Source organism: Mesoplodon mirus (assembly GCF_964341445.2).
Source record: "Mesoplodon mirus genome assembly, chromosome: 15".
Classification (NCBI taxonomy): domain Eukaryota; kingdom Metazoa; phylum Chordata; class Mammalia; order Artiodactyla; family Ziphiidae; genus Mesoplodon; species Mesoplodon mirus.
Window position 1 is genome coordinate 83476472 of NC_138991.1, and position 18302 is coordinate 83494773.

Sequence of the window (18302 nt, forward strand, 5' to 3'; positions counted from 1 at the left end):
ATTCTGCTTTTAATAACGTCTCATGATTTGCCTGACCATATGATATATTAATGGGAGAAGTACAGTAACACATAAGCATGAGATTCCCCTAATGAATAATCTCACTCCCCACTAACTGTTTATAGGGTAAGGTTTGTTCTTTTGTTTTTGTTTTTTTTTTTTTTTTTTTTTTTTTTTTTTTTTTTTTTCTTTTTGCGGTATGCGGGCCTCTCACTGTTGTGGCCTCTCCCGTTGCGGAGCACAGGCTCCGGATGCGCAGGCCCAGCGGCCATGGCTCACGGGCCCAGCCGCTCCGCGGCATATGGGATCCTCCCAAACCGGGGCACGAACCCGTATCCCCTGCATCGGCAGGCGGACTCTCAACCACTGCGCCACCAGGGAGGCCCTGTTCTTTTGTTTTTTTAAGGTAAGAGATCTTTTATTGACAAAGGGGAAACCCAGCAATAACAGAAAAAAGCATATTAACCCCCCACTTCACTACCATACCCCTGCCTTCAACTGTGCGTGGTGTCAAAACCCAGAGACCCTGCTGTACCCTCTGGAGACAAGGCCCAGGTCCTTCACCAGGTAGGAACAGTGACAGCTTCTGAAACATACTCTGGGCCAGTCCTCTTGATGTTCGCCACACGTGACTTTGCTCCACTGCAGAGCGCCTGAGACCGCCCATCCTGAGCCTTTGGGGGATTCCGTGGTTTCAGGTAGGTTGGTTCTCTGCTTTCCCCACTAGCGATGGAGGGTCCACTTGCCTTTACCACTTGCTGGCTTCCACAATTCTGTCGCTAGTGTCTCCTCGTTCTATGGGTTTAAGCTCTTTTAAGTATCTTTTTGATATTTCATTGACTGTGACATGTTATTAGGGTTCTGAGAGGGGGCCAAAATAAATGCTTGTGTTTAATCCACCATCTTCAACTGCAAGTTTCTGTCACTGAATTTAAACTTGAGTGCTCAGTATCTAAAAGACAGTGATTTCCATTAAAAAAATTTTTTTTAAGAAAACATTTTATAAATGTTAAAAACATTGTAAAAGAAAAAAAATCATTTTCTTAACTCCCTTTTTTTTACCCTCTTACCCATGATCAGCCCATTAATGTTTTCCCTTTTCATTATCTTCATCAAAGAGCCACACTCGAGGATAGGGTGAAGTGGAAACAGTCACACCCATAAAAAGGAAGCCACCTGAACTGCTGCTGAGACCTGGCCGGCCCTGGGACCCTACTCAGCAAGCTCGTGGCCATCCCAGACCTCCACCTGGACATCCCTAAGGCCTTTCAAACTCAGCAATATCCAAAGCAGAGTTCATCTTTCTCCCTAAACTGAATCCCCCTCTGATCTTTCTCCCATAATGTGCTGTCACTGCTCGTCTAGAATCTAGGCTGGAGACTTGGGAGTAACCTTAACTTCTCCCTTAAGTGCATCATGCACGTCCCATGGGTCACACCAAATCCTGATGGCCCACCAGTCTCCTTTCGACTGGCCATGGCCGCTGGACAATACCCTCCCCAGTGACTGCCTTGCTTCCTCAAAACACATCCTCCACACGGCAGGCAGAACAACCTAGAACTTTAAGGTGGAAGAATCCTTACTTCCAAGTCCCTCGATTTACTGATGAGGGAAAAGGAGAGAAGTGACCTTCCAGGACAGTTGCTGTAACCTTAGAAGAAACCCGGTTCAAGAAAGCAATCAATTCAGACCAATGCCTTACTGTCTCTATGCCCATAACTTTTAGACACTAACAACATCAAAGCTACAAACAGAAGACTTCGGAAGTCAAGTCCCTGTCCTTATTCTATTTCTTTTAGAAATGTAGTTTCTAAACGCTGTAGACATTGCCCAATCAATGACTTCCACAAGCTGAGTGGGGTCCCCTGCAAGTACTTAGTCCCTGATATTTCCATTGAAGATCCAAGTGATACTCTGCACTTCTATTAGTTTCTTATCTTCGGTATCAAAAAAACCAAAAATTCCTCAAGATAAGCCTTCCAAAGGGTTACTTTCAGAAACCAGGATTGGAACTAACCAGCCAAGAAGAAGGAGACAACGGGGACCAGCTTTTCTTGATGCCTTTTTCCCAATTCTAGTTAAACAAACAAGCAAACAAAAACAAACGGTAAAAACAAAACAAAGCAAAAACCCCCCAAATAAAACGTTCACACTTTTAGAATAAGAATCACAGAAAAAAATACTACAGTATTTGAAACCATATTACCAGGAAAAACAGAAAGGACAGATATAGTTTGTTATGAAAGGAACACTGTTGTTCAAGCATTACTGTATAACGTAGAACATATATTCTATTAAGTGAAACGGCTTCCAGGTTTTCTCACTGAATATCGTGAATGTGGATCCAATATTGTTTGCCTTGTGAAAAACTGTGTTCCTCTATCAAAGTAAATGCTGGAGATGGACAAGGGAGGGAAAGGAGTGAACTGTCAAGCCTCTCCCCAGAACTTCTGTATTTCTTTCAGGTGTAGATTTAAAACAAATTAGTCACTTTAATCAATAAACTTTTAGTATAATCCTCACTTACTATTCCTTACAATTTATGCTCATACTATATCAAGGTCTCTTTAGCAAATCAAAATTATGACACACAAATCTTGTCTTGAGGGGCTTCCCTGGTGGTGCAGTGGTTGAGAGTCCGCCTGCCGATGCAGGGGACATGGGTTCGTGCCCCGGTCCGGGAAGATCCCACGTGCCGCGGAGCGGCTGGGCCCGTGAGCCATGGCCGCTGAGCCTGCGCGTCTGGAGCCTGTGCTCCACAACGGGAGAGGCCACACCAGTGAGAGGCCCGCGTACCGCAAAAAAGGAAAAAAAAAAAATCTTGTCTTAAATTAATAACTTCAGGACTAACGGAGGAGTGGGAAAGCACGATTTCCAAGTACAAAAAGACCTTATTTCAGGCCAGAGTGACGTTCTTCTATTATACAGGGAAAGTGGTATTTGAACGCCATTTAAAATAAGAGCAAAGGAGAAAGCTTTCTCATATTTGATTTCCTTTCAATATAAATGATGAGCAATGAAAAACTTAAAGGATGGTAGAAAATGTTTTGGAAATTCTCTAATTTATACAAGACATAAAAATCCATAAAGCTACCATTCTTACTGGTCTCAAAATACTAAGGCCTTAAAAACGGAATCACAGTTGGTTTGAAATGTCCTCTTCCCTACTTGGATTAGTATAACATAGTCCATCTCAGTTATAACCCCCTGCAACAGGTGGTCCAAACTGTTTTTGTTGGATTGGCTTTTGGTCATACAGAACGCTAGTATTCGGTAGTTTTCACCTTTAAAGACTGCTACGGTCTGCTTTCTACATTCACTGTCCTCCAGATCCTACTCTGTAGGCAGAAACAACAGCATGGCGGATTGGAAAGGACACTGGAAGACAATTCAGGAAAGCTGCCCCCACTCCACTGTCAACTGAGGGTAAGATCCAGGCTCCGCTCTGAACCTTCCTCAACTTCAGTTTCCTCTCCCTGTAGTTGGAGGAGGTGATCAGCTCCCTTCCAAGTCCCAACAGAGGCCCACTGTGGGGCTGTCTGCACTACTTCCCCAACTTTGGAAGGTGCTACCGAGCACCCCCTGCACGCCACTGACTTGGTGGCTTGCCATTCTACAACTGACTTTTAATTTTTTAAAAGATGTCATGTTCTACTTTGCAGATTCCATTCAGCCAGGAACAACTCAACCTACTACTTGGTACGAAGCCAATGACCCACTCCTCCTCCCCTCTTACATCACTTCCTCTTACTCACTTCCCAAGATGGCTTTCCTCCCTTCCAGTCCCACAACTTATCCTTCCTTCTCCAGAAACCTCATCTGGTAACTATCCTCACAGGTCACCGGAGACAGCCTCCGAAGAATCGGCTTCAAACCCATATGGGTTGGGACCAACAGCGTTCCAAATCCAAGGGCTGGCATCATGGGCCTCTCTTCCCCTGTAAGGATGGCCCATGCCCCGAAGCACCAAGACCTCGGGTGTGTGTGTGTGTGTGTCTCTGTCACATTCCCCTTGGCTCAGTTTCTCCCCAGGTCAGAGACCACGTTTACTGCTAAGTTTGTTTCTTGCTCAAGAAGGACATCAAAGTTACCTGTCAAAAAGAACAGCGAGACGGGAAGAAAAGGAAATCAAAGGGACCCTAAGATGATAAGGAGATGAGGAGAAGGGCCTGAAGAGGCGAAAGACTGGAGCAAGACAGCTGAGGTGCAAGAGAGAGGCGGGTTATAAGGGAGAAACCCACCCCCCACCGCTCCAGAGGCGGCCGAGACAAGTCAGGCCACAAAGTTCTGCCCCAACTTTGTGAGAAGTGAGGTCCGAAAAGACAAAGCCTTCCCGTGGTGGGTAAAATACCTCCCCTACCTCCATCGCTTTCCCGGCTCAGAGATCGCAGCTCCAGAGCAGAGCCTCGAGGGTCCCCAGGGAGGGCGCCCCTCCCTCCCAGCACGCGCCAGGCCCGCCCCGAGGATGCCTCCGCCCTCCCCGGCCCCAGGCCCCCATGCTCCGGACCCCGCCCCGCGGCCCCCGGCTCCGACCCCGGCCCACGCCCGTCCTTACGTGACGTCCTGGTTGAAGTTGGCGAAGAGCAGCTGGCTGGCGCCAGCCTCGCCACTCTGACTCGCCAGGTTCATGGTGGGCGCGCGGCGGGTGGGCCCGGCCCGGAGCTCGCGCGCGGGAGGGCAGGTCGGGGTGACCTCAGGGTCGGCGCCGGGCCCCGCTCGCCGCCACTCGCCGCTCGGACATCAACAACCACCTCATCCCGACCCCGCTCTTGTTTATGCTCCAGAGCCGGGCCGCCAGGCGCGCCTGCGCGGCCCCGCCTCCTCGGCGCACGGCCTCCCATGGCGCAGGCGTACTGCGGGGGTCCGCCCCTTCACCTCCGGCCTGGCCCCAGGTTCCGGTCGAACACGCGCACGCGTTGGGACGCGCGGGGGCGCGATGGGCTGGCCTTGCGGGCGAGTCAGGGGCCGCGCATGCGCGTTGTAAAGAGTAGGCGTTCCGTGTCCCCCGCCCCCATCTTTTTATTAATATTAAATGGGCCTGTCGCGTGCCAATCATTGTGCCAGATACGTGCGTTCTTATTTGGTGCTTATAGCAATGCTTTGAAGGGAAGGTTGCATTCCCATTTTATGAATTTGAGAACTGAGGCTCAGAAATATCAACTTATTTGCTAAGTGTTAGATCTGAGAATGGAAACCCCGTTGTTTCTCCAAGGCCCACGCGTTTTGGGTCTCTGGGGAGGATTCTATTTTAGACGTATTCATTCATTCGGTAATATTTAGGGAGTGCCTTCCATTTGAGCTAAACAGGCCTCCTCCTTTCCTTCAGCGAAGTTACAGTGGGAGAGGTAAACACAATTACAAAGCCAGGGTTCAATGAAAGCACGCAATGAGGTCGCTTAACCTAGACTTAAGGGACAGGGACTGTGCAGCCGGGAAGGCTTCCTGGAGGAGATGAGGCCTGAAGTTTGAGTAGCAGGTAACCGACCTCAGGAATGGAAGTGTTCTGTATGGCAAAGGTCCACGGATGACAGTGTGACCTGGACAAAGAACTCTATGGTGTGTGTCTGAGCTTGGAGTGGGATGGTACACATGACACAAGATTTGGCTTGAGAAACAGGAGGTGTCCGGATTAGGCTGGGTGTTAAGGTAAGGGACTTCCCTGGTGGTCCAATGACTAAGGCTTCACCTTCCAGTGCAGGGGGTGCTGGTTCCATCCCTGGCGGGAGAGCTAAGATTCCACATGCCTCCTGAGCACCTGCAAAAGTGGTCATCATCAATACTCATCAAGGAAATGCAAATTAAGAGCAAACAAGATACTACCAAGCATCTGCTAAGTTGGATAAAATGAAAACGACTGACAGTACCAAGTGCAGGCAACAATGTGGAGCAACTGGAACTCTGATACACTGTAAGTAGAAGTCTAAATTGTTAAAACCACTTTGGAAAAGTGTTTGACAGTATCTACTAGTGTTAAACATGCATATTCCCTATGACTCAGCCATTTCAATTCTACGTATATACTCAAAGAAATGAGTGCATATTACCCCCAAAAGACAGGTGTAAAAATATTCATAGCTGCTTTATTCATAACCCCAAACTGGAAATAACCCAAACATTCATCTACAACAGAATGAATAAGTAAATTGTGGTACATTCATATAAAAGAATACTATGTAGCAATGAAAAAGACATACACCCATGGATAATCTCACAGATGTAATATTGAGTGAAAAAAGGTAGACACAAAAGAATATAGACCATATGAGTCTGTTTATATGAAGTCAAAACAGGCAGCATAGTGGTTACTTCTGGTGGGGAATTGTTTGGGAGGGGACATGAGGGGGCTGGAGCTATTTTAGTGGTTGGCTGTATGGGTATATATGTATGTAAAGGTATAAATATATGTATATGTGAATGCCTGTCAAGATACAGGCCAGGAGCAATGTCTTTAAGTGGTTCTGTATTAGTTGGCACACTTTCCTTGGACCATTATTATTGAACAAAGGCACATAAAGGGGTCCCCAGGTGAATCCCCTGGGCTCTGGGCACAGTCCTTGACTTCATTTTGAAATGCCACCCAGTTTCCCCTTGTCTGTCAGAATCTATCTGTCCATTCAGGATAGTATCTCCTTCCCTCTACTGGTTCAGCAAGTGAAGATCCCTGAATGGCCAGGGGTTTGACTGTTTCCAATTTACTAGAACCATGACTCTATTCCCTGGAGTAATAGGTGACTGGATCTCAAAATCTAGGGAACATAGGGTTGTGTGGATGGAAACAAAAATTTCTTAAGTGAATAATTAGATTAATATGCAAGAAAACACTACCCCTTCCACTCCTAGTTTGCAGCCATGTACTGCGTATTGTAGAATGACACCCTGACCTCACAGGGTGTGGTCTCTTAGCTGGTACCACAACTAAACATTCAGTAAGACATTCCATCTTCTACTGAGTAATAGGGCTCATGATAAGGGTGGTGAATTCCAAGGGCAAGAGCTCATTGTCAAGCTTCCTTCACCTGTATGTAAATTACTTGGTCAGAAGCCATGTGGTATGGACACCCGAATATCCTTGAAAACAGTAACCTCCGCCCTTCTACACATTCCTGATCTCTTTCCTTGCGTTATATTTCTGTATAGCACATATCACATCCAATGTGTCATATAATGCCCCCTCCCAATTAGAACAGAAGCTCCATGAAGGCAGAATTTTTGTCAGTGTTGTTCACTCTGTGTTCCCAGAGAACTAAATTCTAGGCCCCCATTCCTTTTTTAAAAAAATTTTTATTGAAGTGTAGTTGATTTACAATGTTGTGTTAGTGTCTGCTGTACAGCAAAGTGAATCAGTTATACGTATACATATACCCACTCTTTTTTTTTCTTTAACAATTAGGTGTTAGATTTTATTTTATTTATTTATTTTGGCCACGCTGCACAGAATGCAGGATCTTAGTTCCCTGACCAGGGATTGAACCTGTGCTCCCCGCAGTGGAAGCTCGGAGTCTTAACCACCGGACCACCAGGGAACTCTCGTATCCACTCTTTTTTTGGATTCTTTTCGCATATAAGTCATTACAGAGTATTGAGTAGGGTTCCCTGTGCTCTACAGTCGGTCCTTATCAGTTATCTATTTTATATATAGTAGTGTGTGTACGTCAATCCCATCTCCCAGTTTATCCCTCCCCTCCCCCCACCCCAGGCCTCCATATTCCTGATGACTGAGATAGGCTGGAGCTGAGGGCTGCTGCCCACTTACTCAGTTTTTGTTTCACTGCTTTATTATCTGCTTGGTATTGGGAAACACTGACAAATGTTGGAGAGCAGGCTGGATTTGTGCCAGAGAGCTTGACCTGTGTGTGACTCAGTCATACACCCTCGTGTTCCAGCTCATCTTGGGACAGTATGGGCTGACATTCCTGATGGCATATAGAGCATGAAGGATGCTAAGGAGTTTCTATCATCACTTCAGCATTCCTCTAGGTGACTGGCCTGATGCCAATCCCAGGGAGAGGAGCTTCCCTTCCTCTTTATCAACCATAGAACAGAACCGTCATCTGCAAGTGCTTAGAACATTCCTCAAGTATTCTTCTTATGAGCAACATTGAGAGATCAGCAATCCTCCCACAAGCAAGTTCCTAAACAAACTCATAGGATAAACACCTGGCATGGAGGAGGGAACAAAGGGCTGGAGTGAAAGGATGGTGGGTGGAGTGCACCTTGCATGAGGTGAGGCAGTGGGAGAGAGGTCAGGATGTCCGGAACACTGAAATCAGACAATGGCTCAGATTCTTACCAGGTATATGTCCTTAGGTAAGTCACCTAACCCCTCTGAGCATCAGTTTCCTCAATAATCACAAGGGCTAAAATAACTCACCTCCTGAGAATGTTATGAAGAAAAATTGAATGGATGGGAGAAGCACTTCCAGAATAGTGGAGCGAGAATCTCTGAAAACCATTCCTCCATAAAAGCAAAGAGAATACTGACAAAAACTGTCAAAAATCAACTTTTTCAGAACTCTGGATATTAACTTAAGTCTTGAAACAAGCTAAGAAGCATTTAATCAAGTAACACAACTGAATGTCAGTAAAAAAGAGTAAGCTGGGGCTTCCCTGGTGGTGCAGTGGTTAAGAATCCGCCTGCCAATGCAGGGGACACAGGTTCGAGCCCTTGTCCAGGAAGATCCCACATGCCATGGAGCAACTAAGCCCGTGTGCCAAAATTACCTGAGCCTGCGCTCTAGGGTTCACATGCCACAACTACTGAGCCCATGAGCCACAACTACTGAAGCCCACACACCTAGAGCCCATGCTCTGCAACAAGAGAAGTTACCACATTGAGAAGCCCGCGCACTGGAACGAGGAGTAGCCCCACTCGCCACAACTAGAGAAAGCCCGTGTGCAGCAACAAAGACCCAACACAGCCAAAAAAACCCAACCAACTAACCAAACAAACAAAAACAAAGAAAACACCAGTAAACTTTGTGGCATTGTGATTTGCCCTAACCTCCTCTGTCTTTCCTAGATCCACAGTAGCCTTGAAAACCATCAGCTATGCAACTATGATAGATGTGAAAACAAGCAGCCTAGCAGCTGCTGGAGGGGGCAGGATGGGCTTGGGGCTCCCCCAAATCCCCATCCCCAGAGAATGGTCACAATCTAACCTGTCTGGCAGTTTGCTGAAAAACTCAATTCTCAAAGCTTGTGTTTATTTCATTTGAGTAAGAGTTTACCAGTATCTGTGTGGATAGCTTGATCTGCAAGATATTTGTCTAAAACAATCAGTGGCAATTGTTTAATAATTGCAACTGCCTGAGGTAGTGTTACAAACTGGGGCTAAAAAGAGACACCCCCCCCAAAAAAAAGAAAAACAATTTAAAGGAATAACTGGGAAATGAGATGTGCATAGGAGACTTTGAAAGGCTCCTGGAATATTCCTGAGAATCTAGAGGGTTATGTGTATGTGCAGGATTGTGCCCATGCCCAAGAAAGACCTGAGAAGGTCCTAGAATCTCACCTATGGCTGATCTTGAGACCCTGCACAAGTAGGAAGTGAAGGCTAAGGCAGAATTGTAAAATGCCTGCAGCAGTGTTGAAGGCATACCCCAACATGCACACAGAGCCCCTTGGCAAAGGCTGGGAGACATATTGGTTCAAGGCACTTAAAGAAATCTCCATTCAATTGTTATCTGACCACTAAGATAAACGAGCAGAGACTTCACTGGTTGCACACAACAAAGAATACGGACTTTACCGAATTAGTACAGAATAGTCACTAAACAAACAAACAAAAGCAAGAACCTGAAACCTTAGGTTGGGAAGGGGGATCTGATTTCCAGAGCTGCTGTATTATTTTAAATGTCTAATTTTCAACAAAAAAAACTATGACACACAAATAAACAGGAAAATATGGGAACAGGGAAAAGCAATTGCCTATGAAGGGGCCCACATGGTGTGTTTAGTGGACAAGGACTTAAAAGCATTTATTATAGATACATTCAAAGAACTAAAGGAGACCATACCTACAGAATTAAAGGAAGGGTATGATGACAATGCCTCACCAAAGAGAGAACCTCATTAAAGAGGTAGAAATCATGAAAAGAACCTAACAGAAAGCTGGAGTTGAAAATTACAAAAACCAAAAGGAAAAATTCACCAGAGGGGCTCAACAGCAGATTTGAGCTGGTAGAAGAAAGAATCAGTAAACTTAATGATGAATCAACTGAGAAAAATCTAGTTTGAGGAACAGAAAGAAAAAAGATTGAAGAAAAATGAACAGATCCTCAGAGAACTGTGGGACGCCATAAAAAATACAAACTTAGGAACTCCTCTGGTAGTGCAGTGGTTGGAATCCACCTGCCAATGCAGAGGACATGGGTTCAAGCCCTGGTCCGGGAAGATCCCACATGCTGCAGAGCAACTAAGCCTGTCTGCCACAACTACTGAGCCTGCGCTCTAGAGCCCACGAACCACAACTACTGAGCCTGTGTGCTGCAACTACTGAAGCCCATGTGCCTAGAGCCCGTGCTCCACAACGAGAGAGGCCACCGCAGTGAGTAGCTCATGCACCACAATGAGGAGTGGCCCCCGCTCGCTGCAACTAGAGAAAGCCCGTGAGCAGCAATGAGGACTTAACGCAGCCAGATAAATAAATAAATAAATTTATTAACAAGAAAAAAAAACGAACTTAGAGGACTTCCCTGGTGGTCCAGTGGCTAAGGCTCTGCGCTCCCAATTCAGGGGTCTGGGTTCGATCCCTGGTCAGGGAACTAGATCCCACGTCGCAACGAAAGATCCTCCATGCTGCAACGAAGATCCCATACATGGCAACTGAGACCCAGCACAGCCAAATAAATAAATTAATTAAAAAAAAATTTTTTAATAGAAAAATAAAAAAACCTGAACTTATGCATAATGAGATTCCCAGGAGGATAAGACAGAGAAAATGGGGTGGAAAAAATAATTGAAGAAGTAAAGCATGTAAATTTCCCAAATTTGATGAGAGACATTAACCCATACATCCAATAAGTTCAATGATTGTCAAGTAGAATAAACTCAAAGTTATCTGCAACTAAACACACCATAGTCAAACTGTTAAAAGTCAAAGATAAAGAGGGAATCATGAGGGCTGCAGGAATAAAAGGGACTCATCACAAATAAGGGATTTCAATAAAATTAGCAACTGAATTCTCGTTGGAAAGATGGTCACCAGATGGCAGTGGGATGACATATTCAAAATTCTGGGGAGGTGGAGGGAGGACTATCAAGATTTCTATATCCAGCAGAATTTTTTTCTTCAAAAAAAGAAGGAGAGGGACTTCCCTGGTGGTCCAGTGGGTAAGACTCCATGGTCCCAATGCAGGGGGCCCAGTTTTGATCCCTGGTCGGGGAACTAGATCCTGCATGCTTGCTGCAACTAAGAAGCCCACGTGCTGCAACTAAGACCCGGCACAGCCTAAATAAATATTAAAAAAATAAAAAGGAGAAATTGAGAATTGACAAAGAAACACAAACTGAGAGAATCTGTCACTAGCAGACCTGTTCAAAAAATACTAAAGGCCATCAGGCTAAAATGAAATGACAGAATACAGTAACTCGAATCCATATGAAGAAATAAAGAACCCAAGAAAATCTACTGCATAGGCAAATATAAGGACAGTATAAATGTATTTTTGGTAACTCTTTTCTTCTATCTGATTTAGAAAACAATTGCATAAAAAGTAATTATAAAACTGTGTAGACAGGCTTATCATGTAAAAGATGTAATGTGTATGACGATGATTGTGCACAGGTCCTAAACTTCTTTTGACAGTGTTTTATAGTTTTCAGTATGCAAGTCTTGCAGTTGTTTTGCTAAATTTATTACTAAGTATTTTATTCTTTTTGATGCTACTGTAAATGGAATTTTCTTAGTTTCATTTCAAATTGTTCATTGCTAGTGCATAGAAAAACAATTGATTTTTGTATATTGATCATGTATTGTGCAACCTTGCTAAACTTGTGTATTACTTCAACAGTTTTATTTTAACAGATTCCTTATGATTTTCTTTATACAAGAGCACATTATCTGCAAATAAAGATAGTTTTACTTCTTCCTTTCTAATCTGGGTGACTTTTATTTTTTTTTTACTTGATCAATTGCCCTAGATAGAACTTCAGTACAATGTTAAATAAAAGTGGCAAAAGCAGACATCTTTGTCTTATTCCTTATCTTAGAGGGAAAGAAAGCATCAAGCTTCTCACTGTTAAGTGTGAGGTTAGTTGTGGGTTTATTGTGGATGCCCTTTATCATGTTGATGAAATTCCCTTCTATTCCTAGTTTGTTGAGTGTCTTATCATGAAAGGATGTTGGATTTTGCTATAAGTGTTTTCTGTATCTATTGGACTATCACGTATTTTGTTCTTTGTTTTATTAATGTAGTGTATTACATTGATTGATTTTCTTATGTTGCATTCCTGGGATAAATTCCATTTGGTCATGGAATATAATTTTTTAAATAAGCTGTCAGATTCAGTTTGCAAGTATTTGTTTTGTTTTGTTTGAAGATTTTGTATTGGTAAGAAATATTGGTCTGTAGTTTTGTTTATTTATTTTCCTTTTGGTGTCTTTCTCTGGCTTTAGGATCAGGGTAATGCTGGCCTCGTAGAATGAATTAGAAATGTTCCCTTAGGGGGCCTCCCTGGTGGCGCAGTGGTTGAGAGTCTGCCTGCCGATGCAGGGGACACGGGTTCGTGCCCCGGTCCGGGAGGATCCCACATGCCGCGGAGCGGCTGGGCCCGTGAGCCATGGCCACTGAGCCTGCGCATCCGGAGCCTGTGCTCCGCAACGGGAGAGGCCACAACAGTGATAGGCCCGCGTACCGCAAAAAAAAAAAAAAAGAAAAAAAAAGAAATGTTCCCTGCCTTTCTATTGTTTGGAAGAGTTTGAGAAGAATTGGTGTTAATTCTTCTTTAAATGTTTGGTAGAATTTTCCAGTGAAGCCTGTGTGTGGGTTATGCTATCCTGTTTCTTTGCACGTCTCATAAGTTCTCTGGAAAACTGGACATTTTACATAATATATCGTAGCAATTTTGGCTACTAATCCTCCCCACACCCCCACCCCTACCCACTGGGTCGTTGTCATTGTTGTTCGTTTGGTCGTTTGCTTATTTGTTCAGTGACTTGGCTGAAAGTCTGAGAAGTCACTTCCACCCCGCCATCCCCCAGTCCCACAGTGTGAAACCTCTGATGTTCCTGCTCAGATTTTTTCCTCTTATTTTTGTCTTTTAACCTGGCTACCTAGGGTCGCCCCTGGATCAGCAGAAGCCACTTGCAGGTCAAAGGTTGTGTGTAACTCTCTTGGCCAGTTAGATTCTTGCCCTTTACTGTTGTGTGTGTGGTGTGGAAACTGCCACCACAGTTTGGAGAGTTTACTTGTTTCTGCCCTATGTTCAGCCAGACACTAGTAGCTTGGGGTTCTCTCTACGATCTCTCCTGGGAGGGTGCGGCCCTGGCACAGGATCTGTCTTCCAGATGGCCAGGGCTGACCGGGCTGTCATCTTTTTTTTTTTTTTTTTGTGGTACGCGGGCCTCTCACTGCTGTGGCCTCTCCCATTGCGGAGCACAGGCTCCGGACGCACAGGCTCAGCGGCCATGGCTCACAGGCCTAGCCGCTCCACGGCATGTGGGATCCTCCCGGACCAGGGCACGAACCCGTGTCCCCTGAATTGGCAGGTGGACTCTCAACCACTGCACCACCAGGGAAGCCCCGGGCTGTCATCTTAAAGCCTGGCTTCCAAGAGCAGCCACTGAGTGGGAGCAGCTTGCTGTCCAGTGGCTGTAGGTCAGGAGCTCTGGCGAGCCCCCTGGGCCAAGGAGGCTTCCACCTGTTTGGATGGGGCTGGATGTGCGTGGGGAATGCTTTCAAGTTGACCTCGCCTGTTGCTCTGAATGCTCCTGAGTGGGTACAGTCTTCCCTCCCCCAGGGCTGTCTATGATCCCAGGAGGGCTTTTCTTGGTTGTCTTTCCCTCTGGCTCTCTCTCTTAAACTTCGAGATGTTCTGCACATCTCCACCAAGATGTGCAAGATCTCCCTTTAGGTGGGGCATGTTCAGCTCAGGGTTCCCAGTAGAGCCAGTCCCCTCAGCCATAGCAGCCGAACTCCTCATCCTCAAGTCTTGCCTCCTCCTCCACGCAGATCCCTGGACCAGCCTTTCTTGGAGTGACACGCATGTCACTCCAAGCTCTTCAAGTGAGCACAGGAGGGGGCCGGTGGCAGCCCCTGGTTTCCTCCACATGCACCTCTAGGGGTGGAGAGTGGACTGGGGTTGGGGCGAAGGGTGCCTCAGTGTTCTCAGTGATGCCATGCACGCAGCTTCCACCTGGTGAGGACTGGGTGGAGAAGAGAGATGGAGTCCTCTAGGCTGGTCACATCGGCCGGGACCAGAGCTTCTGCAGCATGGGGTGATGAGAAACGCTGGCAGTCCTCCCCTCCCAGGGTGAAACCATAGCCCTAGACTGAGCTGGAAGGAGTAAGAGCCGGTTTTCTTGACACCACCAGCCCTCGGTAGAGCTTCTGTAACGTGGCGCTGGGGGTGGGTGATATAGGGGTTCCTGGCTCAAAAGCCACAGGCTGCTGCTTTTCCATAGATTTCGTAGATTTTCTTGAAAGAATGTTGCTGTATTTGATGCATGCCCTGAGGACCATTCCCAGAGATGTTGAATGATTGTTCTGGAATATTTTCACAGTTAAATTGTTGCTTTCCTGGAGAAGGGGTCTGCTGAGTTCCCTACTCCATGACTATGGAAGTACCACCTCTACCTCTTGCTTTTCCACTTAACCATGTACCCTGGGGACATTTCCAGGCCACTTCAGTTTGAAGGCATTCTTTTCTACAAATTGCTCCGGATTCCACTCTACGGCTGTCCTACCATGTTTAACACAGCAATGCCGAGTTGATGGGTGTCTAGGACGTTTCCAGTTTTTCACTATTTCAGGATATGTCATCCCTTCTCTCGTACCATCCTATTTTTGACTCCCAGATTTATTCCTTCTGCCCTGACCTCTTCCCCGGGCTCTAAAATGCTGCAGCCAACTCTTCCCTTGACAGGCAGGGACTCTGCATGGAACATCTCCAACTTAAAAACTCAAAGCACGTTCTGGGTTTCCCTGAAGCTGTTCCTCCCCTAGGTCTTCACCACCTCAGTCAGTGGCCCCTGTCTCTCTCTCACACCTGTGGGAGTGAACAAAAACCACCCAAATGAGAACAAGCTGAGGCTATTTATTCCGCACTTGCTATAGCAAGAGAGTTGCCCACCATCACTTGGGTTTGGCAGAGACTCAAAGGTAGGCAGAGGCAGGGAAGCTTCATGGTGAAAAATGAGAAGGTTTCAGGTGGGTCCTGCCTGGAGGCCATCACCTGGCAAGGCTGGAGGCGGGTTCACGGGAAGTGGGGCATCCCCTGTCACTGGTTAGGGGAGTGTATTTGGTTTTCCCTGGTTGGTCCTAAGTTGGAAGTGGGGACAAAACTAAGGGCAATTGTCAGTTATTGATCGAGTCCCAGTGTTTGGGGCTGATGGCTGCAGGGGTGGTTGTTTGGGGGCTTGGACTTACGGGTCTGGCTATGGTATGTTTGTGTATCCAGTCTGCCCCACCCTCAGGAAACAGGGCAGATTCTACTTCCAAAGTACAGTTAGAAACTAACCGCTTCTCCCTGTCCACCCCCATCAATGTCCTGGGTACCATCATCTCTCACGTTGGGGTGAGAAAAGGCTTCCGTCTGGTTTCCACATTTCCACCCTCACCTCATTTCAAACTATCGGGAGCATCACTCAGAGGAATCCTAAAAGGCAACGGGATCATAGACACTCTCCCCACCCTACCTCCCAACAAAATTCAATTCCTCACCATGGTCTACAAGGGCCTGTTCTGGACAGTCTCTGCTTACCTCTTCCATCTCGCCTCGGACTACTTGCCCTCTCCCACCACTCTCCAGCCCCATCATTCTTCTTCCAAACCCTTTCTTCTCTCTTTCCCACCTTGAAGACTTTCCCTTTGCCTTGAATCCACCCCACCCTCAACTCCCATCTTTCAAGGCTTGGCTTAAATGGGACCCCTTGGGACCAAGGCCAACCAACCTCTCTGACTGTAACTGAGCAGAACCCTATGAGGACTTCCAGAACAGGACCGGCCCCCCATCCCCCCAACCCCCTCCTCTGCCTGCCTCTTGTCTGTAGAAAAACTTTAGCTTCTTAGGCCTTCCCTGAGTTCCAAAGAGTAAATCTAATCAGAGACGTGAGAAAATGCAGAAAGAAAAGAAAACAGTCAAATAAGACAAAATCATGTTAGTGTAGCCGTTAAACAAAGTCAAGGACCTTTAGTTCCTCCTCAAGGGCTATTGGGTAATATTCTGAGCCATGTCCTTGGAGCTGTTTTGCAGAGGCTGAAACCCCCAGCAGGTGGAAGAAGTTAACTGCATGTTGCCCACAAGCACATAGACCCTAGACCAGCTGGAACCAAAAGGTTGATGATGTTGACATCAGCTTACCTCCCCACCAACCAATCGGAAGAATGTCCACGAGCTGATCACACACCCCACAACCCATCTCCCTCAGCTGGTCTTCAAAAACATTTCCCTGAAAGCCACTGGGGAGTTCAGGCCTTTGAGCACTTAGCTGCCTGGACTCCTTGCTTGGCACCGGCAATGAGTGCCGCACTTTCCTTCACCATGACCGAGTGTCAATAGATTGGCTTTACTGTGTGTGGGCGAGCAGACCCAAGTTTGGTTTCGTAACATGACCCTGTCCAGCTGTCTTCTCTGTTCCCCTTTTATTTATTTATTTATTTATTTTGGCTGCACCACGTGGCTTACAGGATCTTAGTTCCCTGACCAGGGATGGAACCTGGGCCCTCGGCAGTGAAAGCATGGAGTCCTAACCACTGGACCACCAGGGAATTCCTCTGTTCCCCTTTAAGTGCTTAATTTTTTAAAAAATTATGGATATTTTCACATACACCAAAAGCAGAAAGGAAAGCACAATGCATTTCCACACACCCATAACCCAGCTTCGACGACGATCAACACTTCACCTGTGTTTCAGCTACACTCCCTGACACCTGGTAGAAATACTTGAGAAGTAAATCCCAGACCTGATTTCATTTCACCCATAGGTGCCTCAGTACATACCTCAGAAAACCCCCGTTTTTCTTTAACATGGCCATAAAGCGATTGTCTCACCTCACAAAAGGAACGCTTATTCCTTTTTTTTTTTAATTTTATTTATTTATTTATGGCTGTGTTGGGTCTTCGTTTCTGTGCGAGGACTTTCTCTAGTTGTGGCAAGCGGGGGCCACTCCTCATCGCGGTGCGTGGGCCTCTCACTATCGCTGCCTCTCTTGTTGCGAAGCACAGGCTCCAGACGTGCAGGCTCAGTCATTGTGGCTCACGGGCCCAGTTGCTCCGTGGCATGTGGGATCTTCCCAGACCAGGGCTCGAACCCATGTCCGCTGCATTGGCAGGCAGATTCTCAACCACTGCGCCACCAGGGGAGCCCACAAAATGAACGCTTACTCCTTAATATCATCAAGCACGCTGTCTGGGCTCCATCTCTCCTGACTGTCTCACAAAAGTCTTTTTTACAGTGGTTTCCTTAGAACCAGGATCCAAACAACGGCTCTGCATTACATTCATGATGAGCCTGGAAGTCTCATTTTAATCAAAAGAATCTTCCCCCTCCCCGTTTTTATGCCAGGGATTTGTTGAAGAGACAGGATCACTTTTCCTGCAGGCACTGCACGTTCTGGGTTCTGTGGTTCTTTGACCTCAACATTGAGAATGTTCCTTTTAACTTTTTACTGAGAACAAGAGGAAGTATGTTTCGGCAAGAAAATATCATCGGTGATTCCCAGAGCTGGGGTCAATGGGTCGAAGAGTCTTTGCATTTCAAATTTCGAGGTGTACCGCTGAGAAGGTTTTCTCAATTTACACTCCCCGCGCGCCCCCCTCACGCCCACTCTCTACCCCAGCCCCAATCAGAGTCAACTCCCAGACTGTCATACTTTTTAACGTGTGATAATTCTACTGGCCACAAGAGGCCAGCAAGGCCCAGATTTTGGACCCAAGGGACCCTCCAAGTCTAGATCCTGGGCTTTGGATCCTCTTGAGGGGCCTGGGATCAGGGGTGTCCAGTAACCAGGAGATGGGTAAGTGGGGTGGATGGGGCAGGTATGGATGAGGGGCTAAGCATGTCAGAGAGGCCCGGATGAGAGAAGGGCTGACCTGACCGTCAGGGCTAGTGGTCAGCTCCTGGGAATTTGAGCACTGAACAT

The 18302-nt window shown here is 46.4% G+C and overlaps 1 protein-coding gene across 1 annotated transcript in view; it reads right to left on the reverse strand.

Annotated features, from left to right (window-relative positions):
- The window catches only part of WIPI2 (WD repeat domain, phosphoinositide interacting 2), a 31361-nt gene extending 26553 nt beyond the window's left edge, over positions 1-4808 (reverse strand). The window contains exon 1 of the mRNA XM_082600693.1: positions 4556-4808. Coding sequence (XP_082456819.1) covers positions 4556-4629 — 74 coding nt within the window. The 5' untranslated portion in view covers positions 4630-4808. The remainder of the gene's footprint in view (positions 1-4555) is intronic.
- Between the last annotated feature and the right edge of the window lie 13494 nt (positions 4809-18302).